General features: G+C 39.3%; 1 protein-coding gene and 3 non-coding genes across 5 annotated transcripts; all 4 read right to left on the reverse strand.

Moving 5' to 3' along the window:
• Window positions 1-1,549: 1,549 nt before the first annotated feature.
• Window positions 1,550-23,903, reverse strand: pthlha (parathyroid hormone-like hormone a). Of its 2 annotated transcripts, XM_044343142.1 has the most exons (6): window positions 23,266-23,903; window positions 22,461-22,727; window positions 10,061-10,186; window positions 9,605-9,726; window positions 3,083-3,619; window positions 1,550-2,275 (listed from the first exon to the last, which is right to left on the reverse strand). In XM_044343142.1, the coding sequence occupies exons 4-5, from the start codon at window positions 9,709-9,711 to the stop codon at window positions 3,106-3,108; spliced, it is 621 nt and encodes a 206-aa protein (XP_044199077.1). In that variant the 5' UTR covers window positions 9,712-9,726; window positions 10,061-10,186; window positions 22,461-22,727; window positions 23,266-23,903; the 3' UTR covers window positions 1,550-2,275; window positions 3,083-3,105. The 2 variants fall into 2 exon arrangements, with proteins under 2 accessions (XP_044199077.1, XP_044199078.1); XM_044343143.1 differs by lacking the exon at window positions 10,061-10,186.
• On the reverse strand, window positions 5,206-5,278 carry trnat-ugu. The gene has a single exon. It is a non-coding gene; the product is annotated as a tRNA-Thr (tRNA).
• trnat-ugu lies at window positions 5,561-5,633 on the reverse strand. The gene has a single exon. It is a non-coding gene; the product is annotated as a tRNA-Thr (tRNA).
• trnat-ugu lies at window positions 6,005-6,077 on the reverse strand. Its single transcript has one exon. It is a non-coding gene; the product is annotated as a tRNA-Thr (tRNA).
• Window positions 23,904-24,162: the final 259 nt, after the last annotated feature.

Consider the following 24,162-nt stretch of genomic DNA (forward strand, 5'->3'; position numbering starts at 1 on the left):
TGTAAGGGTTAATGTGTGCAGTAAGATGTTGTAAATCTTCTACCAGTATGTTGTGGCGAGTGTAATATTCTTGGCTGCTATCTGCTGGAGCAGCAGCATCAGAGATCAAACTGATCAGGAAGGCCGGCTCTGTGCTGTGACTCCTCTGCAGCACAAACTGTTGAACACAACACATCCTCATACATAAACGACAGAATAGATCTATTTCCAGTGACTCCCAGAACAGCTTATATGAGTGTTTTCAGCGCCCTCTAGAGGACGGATGGGAACCAGAAGAACGATCCACGGGACAGTTTTATAATATAATGATGTTTTATGGTGTGACAGCACTGTGGTTAAGGTCTGGTTAGGTTTAGGCACAAAATCCACTTGGTTGGAGATAGGGAAAGATCATGGTTTGGACACCTGACCTATGGCGAATCACTGGTGAAATGCACTGCTTCTTACGGGGAAAAACACACCCGAGCCAGTGTCTTTCATGGGGAAAGACACCACAAACGGTGGTCTCCTGAGGCAAAGGCCACTTTTTGCCTTTAAGCTATCCAGCCATAGCCATCTCCCCTACCCGCCTCCTCAAGATAAGGAAGTCACCTTGTACTGACGTCACCTGAACAGTATCATAATTACAACGGCTGCTAGATGGCAAAAACCTAACTATAAGTCGTTTTGCTGGCCTGATTTTCGACCTACATTTTTCTTGTGAGGACAGGCTGGTTAAACATCATGTAGAACATCTTACGTCCCCTCCATGACCTGCTGCTCAAACGGCGGAGCTTTCAGTCAGAGACTTCTTCAGGAAGTTAATCCTGTCAGCTGCCATCAGACTGTGCAGTGACTCTCCTCTGACAGTGAAGACAAACTGCTCACCTGGATGTTTATTTATTACCTTATTCATCACATCTGTTATATCTCAGATTCATATTTTGATAATCGTTCAAGTGCTGTCTGTATATACTGTAACATATGTATATACATTGTGTAAATCCAAAGTGTATCAATGTACACTTAAACATCCATTGACAATCATGCACCTTACTACCATAGCAATATCCACCTGACTTACACTAATGTACAGTGTATTATAGCATATTAACATCACTGAACAGTGTATACTCAGCAAATAATATATTATAGGTATGGTTATATCACTATTCTTTTTCTATCTATCTATTTATCTATCTATCTAGCTGCAACTTATGATTATTTTCATTACTGATCAATCTGTTTATTATTTTCTTGCTATTTCTTTCTTTTCACTAATAGATTAAACTATAAAACTTCCATCAGTTTCCCAGAGTTCAAGGTGATTTTCTAAAGTCTTGTATTGTTTGAACAGTCAAAAAAACCCAAAATACAGTATGTTGACTGACTAATCTATTCTTCAACTAACTGACAATGAATATATGCAGCTTTAATTAAAGGACTGAGTCATTTCCCCACCACTTAGCATGATATTTCTAGTGTAAAATGAACATAGCTATGAATTGATTGAATTCTTATCAGCAGTAACAGGAGGAAGTGAAATCAAAGACACAGACTGAGAGGAGGATACTGTCAAATGTTTAATCCGTTCAGTACAGGGTGTTTATCTCAGTGCAAGTGCCAAAAACAACAATATCGAGCCGTTAACGTGTTTGGTTTATGTACAGATATGAACTTTGGCATTGAGAAGCAGAGCGGGCCGTGGAGGAAACAGAGACAGTGAAGGCAGCAGGTGGGGTCGAACACAAGGTGAGGCATCGTCAACAAACAGCAGGAAAACATCCGAAAAACAGCAGCAAAGAAACAAAAACTGGACAGCTGAACAGAGCGAAAAGGTCAAGAATCAAACTGAAAAATAACACAGAATGACGACCGTTGTTTTTTTCTTCATTTCAATCAACCACAAAAACAAGTCAATGAACAAAATTAATGGTATATATATTTATATTTATATATCTAAAGTGCATTATGGTACAAAAATATAGAAGGTCAGCAGCACCTCGATACATTTACAAAATAAATACACCATTCAGACAAAATAAATTACCGCAAAAAAAAAAAAAAATCTGACATAATTGGAATAAAAAAAGAAAAAGCAAGGATTCACAAAGATTAAAATCTGTTGCCCCACAGAGCATCAAATAAGTTTTTTTAATCATATTCTGCTATCTATTCTGCTATATTTAGAATATTTACAGACAATAAATATTTTCCAATTTCTTTCCAAACAATCACGATTACAGAGGACTGTAACATGAATATTTAGGAGTCCACTCGAACTGTCCATAGGTTTCTGAAAGACAAACACAGAGAGGGAAACTCGGGTTAGTTCACGGGTTTAGTTTATGTCTGGATCAGCTGATTATTTTCTCTGACTGATTAGTCGATGAAATGTTAAAAAATAATGAAAAATGGCATTCAAAATTTCTTAGTTCACAATGATATCTTCAACTTAGCTGTTAGTCAAATAATCGAACACTGGATTGACAAGATATAAATCTGCAACTGTTTTGATCACTGAATAATTGTTTTAGTCACTTTTTTAAGCAAAAATGCCCAAAATTCTTGTTTCAGCTTCTCAAAGGTGAAGATTTGAAGCTTTTCTTTATTATACATGCTCTAAAATGTGTTAAATTAACTTTTAACAAATTACTTACTTAGCTTAGATTTGATTTTCTGGTTTGCTTTGTAAAAGTGATGCAACTGGTTCCCGACTATTTCTGTGTAAACTGAACATGTTCAGATTCGAAGTGTATCTGAGGTTTAATACTCTGATACTCTAAGCACTGAAACAAGGAACTGAAGACAAACTGAAAAGGAACTCAAAGCTGCAGAGCGTCAACGGGTTTAAAGCTCTTCAGTTTTACATGATTCAATTTCCTTTTAGGTCTCTTTCTCTTTTTACTCGTTCTTCTAAGTTTATGATTTCAGTATTGATTTGTGTAACATAACTTTATTGCCATTTCGGTCGAGACGCTCTTAAAAAAGAGATTTAGAGAGTAACTTCACAGCAGTGTTTCTTCTCTCTCTGATTGAAAGTTTCAGTCTGTTTAAGTTGTGACTTTCTGTTTTTAGATCAGACTGTGACCCGTGAACTCACCTTTGTCAGAGACTGACAGCGTTTTAATGCAGCGCCCTCTGCAGGCCAAACAGAGACCTCCACTCCAGGTGGAGTCCGCTCCCGGGCTCGTCCTCCAGCCTCCAGCCCAATGAGCGTGCTCTTCTCTTCCTCTTTTCTCCTTCCCGCCTCTTCCCGGACCTCCCTTTCTTCTTCTTCTTGCCGGGTGCCTTGAGGACGCCGTCTTTGTATGTCTGAGACTTGTTGGTCTCCTGAGGCAGGTTGGTGCCCTCCTCTTCCTCCAGCCGGAAGCTGATGGGGAGGTTCTTGGTTCCTCCGGGGGGTTTGGAGTGCAGGGTGCTACCGGTAGTGCTCAGGTTGATGCCCAGGCTGACGCCCGGTAGCCCGACACCGGCGCCGCTGCTACTGCCACCTCCGCCGGTGGTCCGGACGGGGAGGTCGCGGATCTCTGCCGTGTGGACTTCGTCCAAAAGCTCCTGCAGCCACATGCGTCGCTTAAAGTCCTGCAGTGTCCGGCCTTTATCGTGCATCAGCTGAGCATGAGTCACAGAGCGCTTACTGCAGGAGGAGACCAAACAAAAAAACATGAAAATCAACAAAATCACAATGAGTATTTGTTTTGAGAACATTTATTGCAGTAGTGAGTAAAAGTCTGGCTGGACTTTACACCAAACTTCATTCAAATTTTTACAGCTTTTGAGACGTGTCATATTGTAAATTGCTTTGGAAAAAAGTATACAACAATAAACATAATAATTGTTACACTATCCTGTTTTTAATTTGCACATATTTCAAGAATATATATTACATTTATCTTCTATTGAGAGTAAAATAAATACAAAATTAGTACCAGAAGTACATTTTTAATCAAATAAAAGTGTGTAAAAATACCTTTTATAAGCTAAAGTCCAGCATTTAAATGTTATAGATATTTAACATGCATGGCGGGACTTTACACCAGACTTCATTAATTTTGAGATGTTGTACTTCTATACAAGTAAAAGTCATGGATTTATATGTTTATTTAGGTTAAAGTAAACAACTATTATATTATAATGTATTACTAAATGTACTTCAGTATCCAAAGTAAAAGTTTTAAGAGTGAAGAAGAGTAGTGTTTAGTTTTGCTGCCAGATGAATAAAAGATTTTTAAGAGATGTTAAATCAGTTGAAAAACAGAGAAGAAGAAAGATAAAGAATGAAAATAATGTTGTTTTTTTTAATTTAATCAAAATTATGAAGTAAGTGTGCATCCCTGCAAAAACTGTGAAGTTCACTTGCTCCACCAGCAGAGAGCAGCATAAACAAAAGAATGAGAGCGGAGGCCTCAAACACACCAGCTTTGAGTTCTTTTGGCTTCTTCCTCATTTTTTGATCCCATTTCTCTGCTTCCCTCACCCTCTCTTTACCCCTTAGTTAAATAGCTTGAACAACTTTGGACAATATTCTCCAGTAATTCCCTGTTGCATCCACACAGTGAAATGACATGATTCATGGAACCGCAGGAGTTGAATTTGTTTCCAGGGTTGTTAAAACTGATACACAAGATCTCCGCCCTGCCAGAGGAGGTCCAGATGAGTTCTCTCTCTTTTTCTTTTCACAGAAAAATGCCAGATTTCCTTTTGATTGCTCATTAATACGATTGAGGCAAAACCTTTGGCCCTTCACTTTTCATTAATATGAATGTTAACTGACAGATTCATGGCACTCAGACTGGATGGATGAAAAACTGGTACCACAAACGCTACAGACCAATTACTTGTGGTCCAAAAGACAAAAAAACAAAAGATTTGGGACAGAATGTTGCTGAAATTCAAATGTATGAAACTGACAATAGAGCAGTCAGAGAGAGGGTTTTCAATACAGCAAATCTGTTATTCTTTAAACAATGTTTTGATTTGCATTCGCATCCAAAACTGCTTTAAAATAGACTTTTTTTCCCCTGCAGAATATCTAAATCCTGCCGGGTGATATCAGAGCAACGAGGATGCCAAAAACTTAAGGGAATTCTGGTCATTTAAACTAACCACATTGCTGTAGCGCCACCTACAGATGAATTGCTTCACACTTTGCAGAATTTGTTGGAGCTGATGTGTGCAGATAAACTTGTCTGTAAAAGCACAAAAGTTGTTTTAAAGTTTTGAAGGCCCCAGCGAGATTTGAACTCGCGACCCCTGGTTTACAAGACCAGTGCTCTAACCCCTGAGCTATGGAGCCCTGCTGTAGCCCTGTTTTAGCCCCACCCAGCAGAATTTGATAACGAATCAAGAAAACTCAAAACTTAAAAGACATTACAGAAAAAGATTTTGAAAAGTCAGTTCAGGTGGAAACAGACGAGCTTTTAGAGTCTTTCAAGCAAAACACATTCATTCTTGATACTAAACTTTATCATATTTTACTGGATCACTTCAGTTGTGTGATTGTTTTCAGTTGCAGACAGTCTTAACACAAGCTAAGACAACTTTTGTTGTCCTGGAGAAATTTTCATAAAGGTTCTGCAGGCCCCAGCGAGATTTGAACTCGCGACCCCTGGTTTACAAGACCAGTGCTCTAACCCCTGAGCTATGGAGCCCTGCTCAGGTATAAAAGCCACACCCACAAGACTTGGACAACCAACCAGGATAAGACCAGGCATAAAAAATAAAAAACACGACTGAAATGGATGGTCATGGTGATGGATGACCACATGGTGGCGCTATCTGCACCAAAGAGTAAAGACACCACTTCTTCTCAGGCCTAAACCTGAACTTTACACTAAGATTTTCTTTGTTTTTCAGACGTCACACCTTATTTATTCATTGCATTGCTGTAGCGCAACCTACAGGTGAAACACTGGCAAATTTTGCAGGATTTCTAGAAGTTGACTTTGTTATGTGTTTGCAGCTGCACAAGAGTTGAGTTATAACTTGCTTCACTCTGAAATCACTTTCTGAAAACTTTTCAAGGCCCCAGCGAGATTTGAACTCACGACCCCTGGTTTACAAGACCAGTGCTCTAACCCCTGAGCTATGGAGCCCTGCACACTAACACATGCCACCCCAACAAGAGTTTGGTAACCAATTAAGTGAACTATGGCAACAAAAAAAAAACAAAAAAAAATTCAGGCTCATTAAATAACAAATACAAAAAGTAAAAAAAAACTCAAAATGCTGAAAAATCTATTCATATGGAGATGTGGATCTATACTGCTGATATTAATAATTAGATGCAAAATGTGAAGGACTTCAGATAGCCACATGGTGGTGCTATCGTCATAAAAAACTTCTGAACTTTACACCAACCTTCATTTAATTTTCTTCTGTTCCTGAGATGTGGTGCCTTGCATATTCATCAGCTTGTTGATCTACACCAAAAACACCTTAGCCTTGTGCCACGGCTCAGCTTTGGACCAAACATCATTGAAATATGCTACGTTCTTGAGATGTGATGACTTATTGTAAGTCACCTTGGACCAAAGCACCCGCCAAATGAGTTTAATGTCATGTGCTATAACTTTGCAAGTAAAAAACAAACGGGACTCAAAACATACAGTAACCTGCTTGTTGACAGGCATTTGATTAAAACAAAACTGGACTTTAACAAAGTTTTCAGGCCTGAAAGAAGAAGAGGAAGAAGAGATGACTCAACAGAAGAACAGGAGCTCCAGCTCTCCATCAGCTCTGATTCTGACCAGATGGGACGAGGCAGCGGCCCGACCTGTTATCTTTCCAGATACAGCCGGAGCTGCAGAAGGATTGGGGCTTTGCTTTGCCGCGGTGTCGCGTTACTCAGAGTCTTAACTCTTATAAAAACAGAGAGGCAGAGGGCACGGCTCGAATCCTGGGAACCACGGAGCACCAACGCCGGCCAAACACTTCAGGTGTCTGAGCACACAAACAGTCAGGCTTCAGTTGGAGATACCGGCAGCTGATTAGAGATCACAGTTTCCCATGATGATGCCCTCCCTCTCCCTCCGGAGGTCAGTTTAATCTGGAGGGCGTGGAGCTCTACAGAACTTCACAGAAATTATTTACAGTTTGACTTGGATTCATTTACGGAGTTTTAACAGGAGGTTTTGTTGGAAATACTGAAGTCTGTTGACCAGCAGGACACTAAAAGCTAAGAAGGGAAGAAAATTTGACTGATGAAACCACACAGACAAAAAAAAAACAACAACTAAATTTCTCTTTCTTATTCAGCTCCCCCAACGTGAAAGTGTATTTTCCTGCTGAATAATAATAATATCCTGAACAAAACTCACCTCCCAAACACAGAGGGAGCCCCTGAGAGCAGCTTTTGTTTATATGCATACAGATATTTCCTGTAAATCGCAGGCCGAAAGAGAAAAACACACACACTGGGAGTCTTTGAAAACTGATCTGACTCTGTTTTTACCTTTAATAAAGCTCACATCAAACAGTTTCCAGAGAGAGGAAAGGAGGAGGAAAATGGCCCTGATACATCCTGAGGTGGCAGCGCTCCAACGGCCTACCTGATGTTAATTGTTTCTCTCTGTGGGAGAGGAATGAAAGGAGGAGTGTGTTTCCTAAAATCAGCAGTGTGTCATTTCCCAGCGCTGCCTGGTTGAGCTACTTTGACTTGCGCTCAAATGTTTATCAGTTCGACTCCCAGCCTCCTGTCAGAGTAAACTGGGATGATGCACGAACCTGATGTTTGATATCTGTTCATTACGTGAACTACAGCAGCTCTGGTTTACTGTCGCCTCCAAAATCACAACCCCCAAAGAGATCATGTAATGTCTAACTGGACAAGATGAAACTTTCAAGATATTTCTCTAATCTTATTGTTTTTAAAAAAATAAGTTCAAATCTGAGAAGGACAAAGTGATGACTAGAACTGGGTACGGTGTTGAAATGTGTCAACAAAAACAAAAACCGGTTTTGAAAGTCTGGTCAAAATCAGAACCTTATTCTTTGATCAAATCAACATTTTGCAAAATTTTGAAAGAAACACATTTATATTCCTCATAGTTTCAAAAATATTTTGTCAAAATTCAGGTGGTACTAGTATTTTAATACTAGAGCTCAAGAGAAAATTAATCTGTGAAGATTTTGCTAATCAAATAATCATAATAATAAATCAGTATTTGGTTCCAACTCCTCAACTGTGAGGATTTTCTGCTTATCTTTGTTTTATATCATTGTAAACTACCAAATAACTAATCAATTTAATGAGAAAATAATGAGAATAGTTGTTAGTTACAAGTGATGACTGGATTTTAAGGTGTCACAAGCCCCCTAATAAAGTACGGGATCTCTCTCTCTAACCTCTCTACCATCACTGCAGAGACCTTTTCAATTCCAAATTCAAACTAAATGCAATTTCTGAATGCCTAAAAGTAAAATAGATCAGTTCCTTTTGTAGAAACCAGCAGGCTTTTTCTGATCGAAGGCCACAGCAGCAGATGAAGGCGTGTCAGAGGTCACCAGCTTCCACCGCTGTGATTTTTACCTCACGGTTTTCATCGCGCCTGTGTTTTCCTTTCCACTCAGGTGGCGTTAACCCCAGTCCCGAAATCCTATTAAGTGCATATCACACAACGGGTGTAGCTCTATTTCCCCTGACATAAGCATAACAGGCCCCACACACACTGAGAGAAAAGTCTCTTGTCCCGAGTGTGGAAACTGCTGGAGCCCGTTAACATCAACGTAAACCTGGACGACACACGGTTTGAATCACTTTAAAGACTCAACTCTTCCTCCAGCAAGCGGGTTCAAAACTGAAACTGCTGCCACCAAAATGCATTTCAGATGTGATCTCTCTCCCCTGAGACTCTGTGTTTAATTCAGTCGGAGAGGCCAGAAGTGTAGAAGAGAAAATCTTACTTACAGAAATCCAAAAACCCACCCTGCTTTTAGAGCATCTTCCCACTGCTTCATTAAAAACTGATTACATCCAAAAAACGTCCCAGCGATTATTATCTTTCCAGAGGGAAAAAGCTCAAAGTGTGTTTAGCATTCTGGCTTAACAACTTGAAAGAACATTTATTCTGCTTGGCATAAAACACCTCAGCAGGAGCAGCAGGTTTGGTTTGGTCCACAGCCGAGCCGAACATCAGCATTATTCATTTCCCTCCTTTGCAAAGACTCAAAGTCTTTGTCCGGGGATGGACACCAGCAGGGAGAGGCTGTTAGAAAGTCTGAAACCTCCCATCCAGGACCTGAAAGTGTCAGATAAAGACCAACAACAGCTACAAAAACCCCTCTCTGAGTCCTGGATGGAAAGTGACGGCGAGGAGGTCAGAGGGTTTCAGACGGAGCTGCTGGGAGTTTATCACACAGAGACGGTTTCTGCTTTAAGTAAACACACAGGTGGGCGAGGGCTAACTAAACAGCTGCCAGCACGTTTCACAAATGAACACATTTTCCAGCCTCTGCTCACCCACCTCGCAGGGGGATGCATGGAAATAAATGAAAAGACAGAAAGAAGTTTCTTGCTTTTCAGCTTTCATGAGCTTTTGATTCAGGAACACAGACGTAAGCTTATTAAGTGAAGTAAAAGTTGAAAGGTTGGAAATCTTAAAAGAATAAAATCCAGACTTACATTCTGTTGCTCAGGGCATCAATCGGCCGTCCATAGTGTGGCACCGGAGAGCAGAGCAAGAAGAGAGCGAAGCACCACTGCTGCAGGACTCTCCTGGAGCAGAACATCTTGAAGATAAGTTTCTGAAAAGAAACAAACAAACCCATCAACAACCTGAACCGAAAATGCTTTAATACTGTTCATACTAGAACAACTCAAACTGCATCTTGCACCATCTCAGTCTAAACTCCCCAGCTGACAACCTGCCAACTGTGAGTTTTTCTCTGAGCTGCAGTTGTTGAAGTGATTAACATAACCCTGCTTCACTTCACACTCTGCAGATGAGACGAGACAGCTGCAGAAACCAGTCCAGCATGTTTCACAGCAAATTCCAAATTAAGCCACAACAAAGCTGAAATAAAACAAACCAAAACAAAGAGAGAAGACGAAAGAAGAAGAGCTGAAGGGAAAACTTACTTTCCCACAGCAGTGTCTGTCCCACGCGGAAAAAGATAACGTAACAGAAAGAAAATAAAAAAACTTTCCAGTCTGACTTTCCACCACAAATGAGAAACGTCTCAGGGACAATCCAGGTGATGACACCTTGGAGAAAGAAAAAAAAAAGACATCCAGCAGCTCGTCTTTATTGTTTTTTTTGTTTTTTTTTTAAATTATCCTCAGTTTTAAAACTCCTTAAAGTCAGAGAAGAAGAAGTCCAGCTGCAGCTCCAGCAGTCCTCCAGGTGTCCTGCTGCTTAAGGTTGAAGGTGAGTGTTAGAGTGATGGCAGGGCAGGCAGCGTCGGGACGCACTGAAGCTGCACTGCTGCTGCTGCTGCTGCGGTTGCTGCAGGTCGATCTGATGGGAACATTTGTTGCATGCTGCCTGAGTGCCTGCGCAGGTCAGAGGCGAAGGGAAGGGGAGGACTTATTAACAAAGAGGAGGGCCTCCATGATGCCTCTGCCCCTTAATGTGGAGTCTACTCAGAGTGAGGAGTCAGATAGTAAAAAGACAGGAGGAAATGGCAGGAAGGTGGCGCCCGAGCAGCACACAGAGAGTCAACCTGAGACCGCAGCTGGAAATATATGAGGGTCAAATAGTGCAAAAAAAAAAAAAAGGATGTACTGATTTGTCCATTTGTTCATGAGACAATTGTGTAATATTTCAGTGTAAAGGCTGAGAAAGTTGTTATTGTATTTTTTTTCGGGACAGTGTGCAGTTTTTAACATAAATGATGTACTATACCAGATTTAGCTTTAAGCTAATTTTTCATCTGCAGTCCCTTAGTGAGTCACAGATAAGGACGACTACAAAGATTAAGTAAAATAATAAAACAAAAACAAAAAAACGCCTAAAGACAAAAGTAAAGACAAGGACAAAAAAAATGCAAAAAACAAAGGCATAAACAGATGCAAAACCAAAAACAAACTAAAATAAAGACATAACAAAAACAGCAAATCATCCTGAGACCACAGCTGGAGACTCAAATACTGCCCAACAAATATTTCAGTGTTAAGGAAAGTTCCACACTTGGAAGACGAGGACAAAACACCCCCCCAAAAACTCAACAAAGTAAAGGCAACAACAGAGGCAACTATGATATTTGATGATATCTGTTGATATGTTGGTGAAAGCTTAATCTAGATCTGAAATGCTTTGTTCTGACACAATTTGTATTTCTTGATATTTGACTGGAATTCAAAACCTTACAGAATATAAAATAGAAATTCAGTTTCAAAACTACTTTAAAATACACTGAACTTTATGAAATGAATGGAACAAATATCTGCCTGGGTCATTCGCAGGTATCTCGAATGATGACGTTACTGCGGTAATAATTCTTGGAGGTATTTCCGTCCTGTTTGACACTCTTGGTGTCTGATGCACAGTGACAGCTGGTTTGAGTGGGCATCACAGCAGTGACTCTGGGCCAACGCTGGCCTTTATATGCTCACTACAGACCTGAAGATTCAGGTGGTCTGTCTCAGGTACAACACTCGGCCTCCAGCCATGACACTGAAATCTCAGTAGAGGTGATGAGGTCTGGCAGGCTGGACCCTGAACTGTCTGTAGTGTTACAGTACGCAGAGACATGTAGCATGATCTCCAAAAACACAAATATAAAAACTCTGTAGAAGAAAGTTTCCAAACTATGTAGAAACTAGTTCTCAGAATCTGTTTTGTGAAAAGTTCAGAAAACAGTGAGTCTGAAAACAATCATACAATACTGCACATTGTACGCAGTGATTGAAGGATGTTTAGCGGTTCAATGTTGACCATGTTCACCATTTTAATTTAACATGTTAGCTAACATTTTCTAATTAGCACTAAACAACTTTATGTATTTGGTCATAAACCAAATGAAAATTATGAAAAAGTCGAGAGATCACAAAAGTTTAGGGCTGAAACTAATGATTATTGTCATTATCAGTCAATCTGTCGATTAATCAATCAGTTGTTTGATACATAAAATGTCAGAAAGTGGTGAAAAATGTCGATCACTTTTTCCCAAAGCCAAAGGTGACATCCTCCAAGATATTCAGTTTACAGTTATTACAATTCATCCTCTGGGGAATATGAATGTTGTAACAAAATTTCATGACAATCTATCCAATAGTTGTTGAGATATTTCACTAAACAACAAAAGTCAACCTCATGGTGGCACTAGAGGAAAAGTCTGAGGATCACCAAAGTCAGTAGGATTCATCCTCTGATGAACATGAATGTTTGTACCAAATTTCATAACAATCCATTCAATAGTTAATGAAATATTTCAGTGTCGACCAGAGTATGAACCGACCTGACATTACCATCCATAAAGCGACACTTTGGTTAAGTTTGGGGAATGACTGTGATCATGGTAACAAGAAACCAACGTCCATTGTTGGCAGGAAATGGGAACCAAAAGTGGTCTCCCACATCGAGGTCTGACATTTTTTGGGCTTTTGCTGAAAGGACCAATGCTGTCGTCTCATTATTGAGGGTGATGACACTTCATATGAACTGGTTAGTTTTCAGAGTACTGAGACCTTTACTATGATGAGCTGAAAATAACCATGGAGACCAAGAAAAATAAATCACCACGACATGACATGAGTGTGACCTTCTACACAGCCTCTAACAGACAGAATGGATCATTTCACTTTACAGTAAATACATTTCTACCATCTGCCCATCAGACCATGTGAAGCGTTCATGATGCACATTAGCGTCTTCTGACTTGTAAATCTGTTGTGTTGTAATTAACTGTTATCATATTCAACTTCATACTCTGCTCTTTAACACACATTTCCATCTGTTTCCCTACAGAGATCATTACATTAGATTACATAAATCTAATCTAATCTAATCTAATCCAGTTAAATATGAGTCTGGGTGGAAACATTCCTCGTGTCTGAAGATCAAACACACTTAAAAGCCTCAGACCACCAACACTGTCACTGCTCTTTGGCTCAGTGTGCTCTTATGTAACTCCTCACACTGTGCTTCATTTATTAGCCTGATGGCATGTTGGTAGTTCATGTATAAAAGGCACGAAATATACAGCTGAACTAAAATCTTCCTGGTAATTTTATCAACCTTGTAAATTACATAAGAAACATTATTTCTCCTAGTACAAATCCTTCCCTGACAGGTAGGCTAGACAGGAAGTGACGTCGGGACTTTGGCTCTATATTAGTCTGGAAAAGTAGAAGAGAAGAAGTGAAATTTTCTGACTTTTGCACCTCTTAGTGGTAGCATCAAAAAGACACCAGTGGTAGAAAGTAACTAAGTACATTTACTCAAGTAACATTACAACTTTACTTGAGTATTTCCATGTGATGCTACTTTCTACATTTCAGAGGGAAATATTGTACTTTCTACTCCACTACATTTATTTGACAGCTTTAGTTACTTTTCAGATGAAGATTTGACACAATGGATAATATAACAAGCTTTTAAAATACAACACATTGTTAAAGATGAAACCAGTGGTTTCCAACCTTTTTGTCTTTTGACGTCTTACAAAAAGCAGTGTGTAGTCGGGGTCACATTTCACATGTCTATGAGTTGTTAACAGCTCCACCAAATAGTGATTTTTCCCTCTAAACTTCTCACATGCTTTCATTTCAATAAATGTTCAAATGATCCAATATTTCAGCAAAAATCAAAGATTAGAGAAAAAGTCCAAAAACTGAAAACAGATTTGTGTATCAGAACTTTGTTTTTTCTTCTTTCCTCTCCCATTAATCATCTCACCACCCCTCAGATTTATCTGCTGACCCTTTGGAGGGGCCCGACCCCTAGGTTGGGAACCACTGGACTAAACTAGCTAACTGTATATAAAGTAGTGTAAACTAGCTCCACCTCCAGCAGCTACAACAGTAACATGCTGCTCTAACACTGATGCTTCACTATTAATAATCTAATGATGTCATATATAATAATATATCAGTCAGAGGGACCAAACCACTACTTTTACTGCAATACTTTAACTACATCAAGCTTTACTGTAGTAGGATTTTTCATGCAGGACTTTTACTTGTAATGTAGTGTTTTTACATTGCTGTATTGGTACTTTTACTGCAGTAAACGATCTGAGTACTTCTTCCACTGCTGGAAGACACTGACAACGATGCAAGGTGCTACATGAATGTGACTTAGAGGACTGCACAAATTGTCACTTGGAAGAAAAGGCTATCATATAAAAATGAGTTGAAAAATAATCAGACAAGAATCCTACACTTAGTGTCTTTAAGTAAAGCATGTGTGTTTCCTGAATTCACCTCCACACATCGGAGGCCCCCCCCCCCCCAAGAGCAAACAACAGTAAGTCAGACAAACACTGCAGCGCCATTCCTCTGACTGACACATGTTGAAATATCTGCAATCTGTTCCAGCTGTCGCCTCTTACAATTAAGAACAGATCTCTGGGAGAGAAAACCAGCCCAACACACACACAGAGGGTCTTATCTCTCAGGCAGGACCCCCAAAAAATCTGTGTGGAAATCATTTGTGGGTAAAAATGTTTACACAAGCATGTGGCATCAACATTTCACATGTTCAGAGCTGAGATTTATGTGTAATTGTATACGTTTTTTATATCTCAACACCACGTGAATGCTGAGTTTGAAGCATGTTTAGAAACAGCAGATATATGATTAATGTTACTTACATTTAAGCCAGTTTTCTTCTTTGTAAAGCAGACTTCACACGAAGACATTGTTCTGATTTCTCTTTAGGAATGTGAGCATGTTAAATTATGGATGATTTGGTTTTCAACTGGGCTAACATTTGATATCAGTGATTCCCAACTAGGGGTTCTGGTGCACTTCTGCAGTTTGTAGAATACACCTGGAAAGATTGCAGAGTAACTCAACTAATTTACAAAAATAGGGGACAAGTTTTTGCCAGTTGGGAGTGGACTCCACATTTTTACTCAGCCCCAAAAAAACAGCAAAAACTGCTTTTGAATCAACAACATTGTGCAGCAAGTACCAATACCTCAAAACCTTGTACAGCGATTGAGCATGTGCTAAAACTAGCTAGCGAGAGAGCAGACAAGTCAAAATCTATCACTAAACATAATGGATGAATGATTTAAACATATGTTTCTGACTTTCAACCAAAATACTGAGTATTCCAGGATCACTATGACAACGTCTATATAGTTAAATCTGCAATAATATGTTTTGGCCACTTGGGGGCAACAGAAACAAGCTTTAACACGACATCAACCTATTAATGGACTTGTTAGCAAACAGTTGCTTATTTCCACATCCAGCAGTTACAGAGCGACATTATCATTCATGTGGAGTCGTGTTTCTGTCCACCTGGTGAATGTAAGTCCAATATTCACTCTCTTTTATCTCTGTTTTTGCTCTCTACCAACTCCTGAGGGAAATATCTGGCTCTTTAGCTGCTAAATGCTCCACTATGTTCACCAGCTAGTCTACAGCTAACTGTGTCTGTTTGCCATTTGGTGCTGAGCAGGTAGTGTACAGCGGCTTTTTACAGCTTCTTCTCTGAAAACGACGCTATGAGACGCTGAGAGTGAACCAGAACAGTAAAGTTTCAGCCGGACAGATAAACAATGAGCTGAAACTCACTATAAAGCTCCGTAAAGCCGAGAGGAGCTGCAGAGTCTCTGATAATTCTCTGTAGGTTCATCACTACGAGCCACATTTTTATTTTTTGCTACATTTTGGATTAATTAAATTCATATGTAGTTATTTCACTTAATTTCTGATCTTTATATTTGGCTTTTGCTTTTTTTTGGGTTTATAAATCAAGAAACTAATAGTGAACTGATTCACCCTGCAAATTGTAAAATCAGTTTTCTCAACATCTAATCTTTAGCTTCCATCAACTGCAATGCACTTTGGGAGTCATAGTTAACTTCTACCTCAAAGTTGTTGTTTTTGTTTGTTTTTTTTGTTTTTTTAGCAAAAACAGACATTTTCTAACACAGATGTTCATTTTTTTGTACTGATTCATCCAGGAGTGTTTCATGTTGATCCAAAGAAGAAGAGAGAGAACTGAGAGTCACTAATGTTGTCTCTGAGAAAACTAATCTCTTTCTCTTTTACTTTGTAAATCTGTAATATCCAGATTAAAATCAATTTAAATGAACACATTTGGAGCATAAACGGGTGTTGATGAAGGTGTACTTGATGTCCTCAAGTGTGAGGGACAAAAAAGACAAAACGTTTTGGAAACCACTGAGCAAAGATCCTACTGATGTTACCTAGAGACAGCAGTGCTCAACACACCGCCTCGGTTGGCCAAATTTAAAAATCTGGACCTGGGTTAGTCTTTAAACAGTTTTAATCAGTGTACCAGCTAATGTGACCCCCCCTTCTTGAGGTCCTGTGAGTGTGGACACACGCAGTGTAAAGAGCAGCATGAAAGCCCAAGCATTCGCCCACCGTGCACTTCTAAATGTTTAGCTAACGTTACGGACGGCCTCCAGGGGTTTCAGACGGCCAGCTCCAAAAACCCCTGAAGGGCAGTGACGAGTTTTCTTCAGGCGGGGGATCCTATATGTTTATCAGGGCTTCCCTACAGTATGTTCTCTGACTCAACATTAAGTCAACTGGCTGGGTTGAGTCAGACTGTGTTTTCAATTTACTCAATTATCTCAAACATTCTGGCTTGGCGACTGTGGTCTATTGATGCGTCCTTGATTTTTACCCAGAAATAGCAGCTTGACTGTAAAGGTCACTGTACGAACATAAAAAGCACAATGAACACATTATTTGTTAAATCTGCAGGCTGCCAACATGAAGCCTGGATATGGTGATGCAACAAACCTTTCTGCTGCTCTTTTCATTCATTAGTGATAATAAACAGAATCCATTGTTCCTTCCCAAGTCATCATTTGCGATATAAAAAAAAACTTAACATTTTGATGGTGAGTGATTAGTGCCAGGGAGAATCATGGGAGTAGTTTTCCTCCAGTCGTCTGCAAATTAGTCAAGTTCCTTCCATTTTATGAGCTCCTGAGGTTGGAGTCAATTCAGGAACACAAAGTCCAGGGAGGTTTTTTTTTCTTTCTTTTTTTTTTTTTTTTTTTTTTACAGGAGAACAAAAGGAGGAGTGTCAGGATCAGTGATTACCTGTCTTCGTCACTCCCACCTCCTAACGCCTACCTTGTGCAGCGCATTCGCTGGAAAGAAAGATCTCATGTGCTGCTGCCCTGAAAGCTACTTTACCTGCACATAAACAGGTACAAGAAGAAGAAAAAAAAGGCTTTTCCTGGCAGAGGGCAGCATGTGGGGTCGGAGCCAGGAAAGCTGTTTTAGATTCATAGAAAATTGCTGCGTTTTGGCAGAGCACGACATACACAAAACAAATGTCCGCTTTTAATCTTTGCGACCGCACCCCCCGCCTCTCCTGCCTCTCCTTTTGAAAACAATTCTCCTCACAAAGGCACGTACTGTTAGCATCCACCCCCCCGCCCCCTCCTCCCTCCTCCATCAGTGGTCCTAACTCTGCCACCCGCTCTGTCCTGAGGCCCCCACGCCGTTCACCATACCGTTAACATTAACCCCGTCCGGTCACAGCTTCACATACCAAGTCATATCTCTCACACATAAAATGTAGAAATAAGTGGGCACAAGTGCAGATTTTAACCTCTTAAAAGCTGTTTAATCCTGTACATTTAGAGCTGAAACAATTGATTGAAAATTTATCTGCAACTATTTTGATAACTGATCAATCATTTAAGTAATTTTTCAAGCAAAGATTTGATGGTTTCAGCTTCTTAAATGGAAGACTTGTGTTATAGTTAAATAGGACACACTTTACTTTAAGTCCACCTATTTAGCATCAACATAATCAGTACATAAACAGTTAATAACTGGTTTATAATACGCTATAATGTAGTTGTTAGCAGATATAAGTGTTTAGTAATGTATTATTTAACAACTATAGCTCCTCCTGTGGACACCATGAAGTGTTTGCTGCTGTATAAACAGATAATGAATAACAATATAGTAAAATACAGTTGTAATAATATAAAATGTCTTCATGGGAGAAGTTTGACTGTTGACAAACAAAAAAAAGTGTTATTTATCAGCTGTTCATATACTCATTATAAATGACAAATAGGGGGATTTAAATTAAAGTGTAAATTAAACATGTTTGGGTTCTGGATTGTTACTCGACATTTTGGTCAATTCCAGCTGTTAAGTCACTTACATCGTCTGTGAGAGAAATTAATGCAACTTTAACTTCTGGAAACATCTCATCACAACGCTATCGGCTACTAAGTTGAACTGTCGGAAGGGCAGCGGTATAAAATCCTACTTGAATATGAATATGTGTAGATAGATTAGACTTTGGTCTTTTCAGTCATTGTGGTCATTTTCATAAATAACGACGTGTCATAAAAACACGGAGCATTGAATTGAGTCAGCCACTGTTTAAGGTCAAGAATGAACTTAAAATCTCAACTAAGTCCTAAAATTGCTCAAAAAAATGGAAATATGAACATTAACTGACTGGGCAAACTCTGAGTCTGCTGAAGAAGATCATGTAATATGACTGAAAGCACCAGAAGAGGTACTAAATGGACCCTGTGGTGAGCTGCCAACAGTGCAATAAATCCTCACCAATTAATTTCAAGGGTCCAACCATCAAAAGTCGTCAATTTGTTTTAATTTAGGCAGAACACGACAAAAGGAGGAGGATGTTAAAAAGTTAAATAATCTTAATTTTGAAGATGCAACATTTAGGTCTGTTACAGATCAGTTGTTTTACCCTTAAAAGTTCCTTATTTCATAACCGTTCCACCTTAATCTGAATATGACACATTTAAGGGGCTTTTACGGTGTATAAATAAGTGGTTCTGTTCCCCAGTGAATGTGAAACAAATGCACAAAAAGTGACCTCAGACTGCATTAAATGGATGTGATGGCAGTTTGTACAGCAGCTGTGTGACTTGCAGTAAATCACAGAGGAGCTCTCGGGGTGAGGAATGGAGGCCGGACGGAGAAATGATGGAAAAGTGCGAGCAGAGGAGGGGGGAGCAGGGTGATGGATGTTGATGATTGAAGGATGATGAAGAGACCGTGAAACGTCTCGCTCATTCTCCTCTCAGGGGTGGCCTTCCTCTCTCTCTCGTCGTAACCTCTGGCTTACCTCCGGACCTCCTCCTCTGCGGCCCCGGCTTCGCCCGGTGGCGACATATTTTAACGGAGGAATTCAGGAATGTTTTTTGGGGATGGACAGAAACTCAAACTCCCAGTTTCTTGTTTTACTCTCATTCCCATTATACAACACACGCCCACCACAGGAACACATGCTCCACCACTGCTGTGCAACCACAAATAGTAATTCTTTGGAGTTGTACACTACAGTGAAAGCTGACATATTTTCAAAGGTTTTTGGCTACCCAGCCTGACCCGATGACCGTTTCACATAATATGCTAAATGGAGCCCACAAAAGTACAGTTTTTAACCTTGAGTTTGGGGTCTCAAATATGAGGAAAAAAAAAAATTCAGTACATTTTAAAGAAATTACAATTTATATTCACTTTGCTTTGATGCTAAAATACAAGAGTTGGCAGATCTTGCTAAGATGGTGTAGCGCTGCAATTAACAATTATTATCATGATCAATTAATCCGCGGATTATTTTCTCGGATAATTGATTAATTTTTTTGTCAATAAAATGTCAGAATATTGTAAAGAAAATAAAATGCCCAAGCTCATGGTGACGTCTTCACGGATCAACAGTCCAGAATCCAAAGATATTCAGTTTACTGTCACATATGACACAGATAAGATTAAAATCCTCACATCTATGAAACTGTAATCGGCAAATATTTGACATTTTATCCTAATAAATGCCTGTATGAAATGATAATTTCATTATCGAAATAGTTGCAGATTCATTTTCTGTTGATTGACTAATCATTGCAGCTCTAATTAGGTGTTAGAGCAGTATAAGAAGACACAGGACATGTACAGTGGATACAGGAAGGATAGAGCACACTGAGGAATAAAGATTTAAAGTGTCCTCACTGATACTGTATACATGGATTCACCTTTTCAAATGTTTTTCTTTGTCTTATATTATAATAAACTAAATAAAACCAGGTTAAAGATTGTTTACCAGAACACACAAGCAATTTGAAGATGTCACTGATCAACATTTTTCAATATTTTCTGACATTTTGTAGCTCAAACAACTGATTTAATAGATATTAATGATGGATAATGAATAATACTGATCATTAGTTGCGCCCCTTACTCCAAACTTCTCAGTCTTGCACACATTAAACAATTAATTAATTGATTGGTTAATCTTTTAACACAAAATTAAGCAGCAACAATTCTGATAACTGATTGATTTTTGAAGTGAAAATGGCAACCATTCTTTGGTTCCAGTTTTTCAAATGTTAACTGTTAAATATCAAATCAAAATGTATATTTTCTGAGTTGCATCAGGACTTTAGACGGTTTCTGACCGGCTGTTTTCATTGATGTGTCGTCTAAAGTCACATCAGAGAGAGAGAGAGAGAGAGCCAGTGAGTTATAAATAAGATATTAGACGTCAGCATAAGTAAATGGAACAGCAACGCTAAGCAAAAGTCATCTTCTTCTCTGTAGCCATTTGGCAGTTTAAAGTTTTCTGCATGCTGCATGTTAGCGCTGCGTGAAGCAACAAAAAGCATTCAGAGGAAAAGGCGAAGGCGCCTGCAGTCTGAGAGTCTGTGACTTTTGCAGATGTCACCAGATGGGTGTACATAATCTGCTGGTGTGTCACTCTTGGATCCCACCAAGAAAATCACGTCCCTGCGCTCAATTAGATCTGATTATGGTTATCGCCACGCTGCCAGCAAACTGGATTAGACCATGGAGAGGAACAGAAAGTGGTTTTGAGCTGTTTGACTCGCTAAACTGTTGTCATTTGCAGCAGTCTTGAGGGATTATGATTATTTGATTAACATTTGAAGGGAGACACTTGAGATATTCAACACTACTACGTAATAGTTTTTAGATAATAACAGCACTTGTGTTTGAAACATTAGTGAAGATGTGCTGAAAAGAGTCAGAATGCATCAATGTCATCATGTATAAGCATTCATTAGTAACTAACACTGAGAAACAACAACAAGCTAATGCAAAGACTTTTACTAAACTTCATGATACAACACACTAAAAATAAGTTTAGAAGCTGTCTTATCTTGCATCACTACTTCTACCTTATAATCGTATGCTTATAGCTGCTAACTTGTGTGTAACCTTGTCTTTGAACACTGTTTTCAGATATATTCAGCTACATTTTGTGCATTAGAGAAATGGATTACCTTGATGTCACTAACAATGCTAACCTCAGTGGACCATGCAGTGTCTATTTCAGGTTCTGTTTTGGATGGCAGTTCATTTTAGTTGGTGTGATGGGCTTGGATCTGTCTTTAAACTGAAAATACATAAAATCTAGTAAAACAAAACAAAACAAAATCTATTTCCAATAAAAATGAGATTATACTGAACATATAATGTCACCACTATGATTGATAACGTTGCTACTGTAGCTTTGCTGCTAATGGCAGCCAGCTGACAGATCGAATACTTTATTAGTTTAATTTGGTTGTTGTTCATTTTAAAGCCCTAATCTGTAGAAACTTTACAAGTATTATAATGGTTCAAGTTTTTGTCTACAGATGACAATCCCAGCATCGCAGCCAAAATGCCAAACATTTGCTGGTTCTTGTTTTATAGCATTGTAAATTTAGGATTTGGACTGTGGGTCGGATAGAAGGAACAGTCATCGCATTTGGTTCTAGAAAAATTGTTTTGGGCATTTTGTAGAATACAGGAGTACTAGATCAGTTGATTTCAAGAAAAAAGTTAGTTTCAGCTCTATATTGCTTGAATGGTTGTTAAAAACAGGGAAAAACCTGAACAAGCAATATTCAAAGACTGTCAAAACATGCACCATAATAACATTAAATGAGACCACCACATCAGCTCAAACAGTCTCTTGTCAATTTTGTCCTCCATGGGACTCCGTCATCTTTCTTTACTATAACACTACTTATAGTCTCCTAAAACCTTCACAACCAAAGCTCTCCGTACTTTGTCCTCATAGGTCCACTTGGATCATAGTAACAGAGGACTTACGCATGTCAGGTTCAGGTAGGTTTTTCCCCGGGGTCGAGTCAAAAACGTTGGACCCGTGAAAACCTCAACGCTGCATACATACAGCGTCTTTTACCTTTCCAGACACAACTTAGACATGTGCATCTCCTCCTACTAAACAGGTTTTATGAGGTTTGGAAAAAATAAAACCTTTGAAAAAGAATATAAGCTCTCTTCTTCACTGTTTATACTTGTGCACACATAAGAATGAATGCAAAAGAAACAAAACAAAAACTCATTTACTCACCTATATCAGGGTTCCTGGCTTCTTTTGAATATTACGAATCCACTGAAGAGTTGTCAGAAAAATAAAAAGTCTCACTCCTCTTGTTATAAGTTGCTGTCCTCTGAAGAGAAGAAGCTCCTCTGGTGTCTTGGAGGTTGCTGGAGTGTCTCTGCACTCGCTTTGCTTGCTTCTGAAGGTTTGAAAAGCTTTATAAATAAGGTTAAGCCCTCCTGCTGACATCATACACCGGTCATCACCATCATCACGGTAGAAGAAGAACCCATGGAGCTGCATATGTAATTAGATGGATGAACTTACTCACTCTATCTATTCTTCCCTCCTTCCCTCCCACATCCCCTTTCCTCCCCTCGTTTACAGGAGGAAACACACACTAAGACACCACAACTTTACTTCATAATTCAAAGTCAAAACTAATGACACATGTGAGTGCTGCTCGTTGTTTTGGCTCCTCTGGCCGGTAAATTTCATGTTTTTCACCAGTTGTGGTTTGTGTGGTTGCTTTACTCTCACTTTGTTACAGATTGATCCTCCTCACAGTGTGTTTTACTCCTCTGCGCGTCACTGAGGCATGGCAATAAAACCTACATGTTAAATTCAACCTTAAAATGTTATTCCTACACCTACCTAAACTTTACTTGGGCAGATTAATGTAATAATTTAAAAGCCGTTTATGAAAACAGTGTTCAGACACCGAGCACAGAGAGTCTAGCCTTTGTTTTTGTCTATATCGTCTCTGTTTTTGTCTCAGTTTAATTCTACTGTATTAAGTAATGACCCCCTGCTGCCAGACTTGTGTTTGACTGACCGGAGGCGAGCTGGGGGGGTGGGGGGGTGAGGGGGGGATCTCTCCAAAACATGGTAGTAGTGGTTTTGTTCGTCACGCCTTCCCCTGCTTGCGTAGCGTTCCTCCTAATCTCCAACACGAAAGCAAAGCGCTCCAGTTTCCAGTCGTGCCATCTGGTCTGAGGTTCTCTATGTTTAGCAGAAGGGTCGTGGTTTGGGGTTGTGAACGCCGCCGTGTTGAACACTCCTTCATGAGAGAGGACTGCCTCAGAGCCAGACACTGCCTGCCAGTTCTGGCTCTCCATGAAGCCAAGTAGTATTTACTATTAATGTTCTTGGAGGAATGACTGAAGCCATAAAAAACACCTGAGAGAAATCAAGATTATCTGATAAACTTAAAAGGACTGATTTAAGTATTTCATGAAGTCTCACTTCATTTGGTGTGACTTCATGCTCTTGCTCGCTTCTCGATATAACAAGTTGTATATTTGAACCATTAAAGATATGCTAAAAAGAGTCTGTTGGTGAATGTTTTTAGCTAGAATTATACAGTAAGGATACATCAGTGTAACTAACACTGGGAAACAAGCTAATGCAAAAACAAAATGATATTAACTTCAGTTTCATGTTACAATACACTAAAAATAAGTAGTGCTTGAGTTTGACTTCAAGAGATTAAGCTTCTTTACAGTAACCATAAGCATTTAATAGTAGCTAACATTGGAAACAACACTAAAAAAAACATTTAAAAACTGCTAGAGTTTGACTGTAGCCGCTAGCTAGTGCATTAGCTTAGCTGCGTCCAAAATTCCATACTAACCATAGACTGTATAAAAATATGGACGTAGTTACCATGACATCACCCGTTGGTTTCTGAAGAGCGGTTTTGAAGCTCAAAGTGAGTCGCTCCAGCCGTCGC

Source organism: Thunnus albacares, chromosome 23 (assembly GCF_914725855.1).
Source record: "Thunnus albacares chromosome 23, fThuAlb1.1, whole genome shotgun sequence".
Taxonomy (NCBI): domain Eukaryota; kingdom Metazoa; phylum Chordata; class Actinopteri; order Scombriformes; family Scombridae; genus Thunnus; species Thunnus albacares.

Excerpts from the sequence above, each read along its gene's own strand:
- pthlha (XM_044343143.1), bottom strand. The coding sequence starts at position 9,711 with ATGTTCTGCTCCAGGAGAGTCCTGCAGCAGTGGTGCTTCGCTCTCTTC. Across the intron at positions 3,620-9,604 it reads GATGCCCTGAGCAACAGAAT|TAAGCGCTCTGTGACTCATG; the intron begins GTAAGTCTGGAT and ends CTCCTCCTGCAG.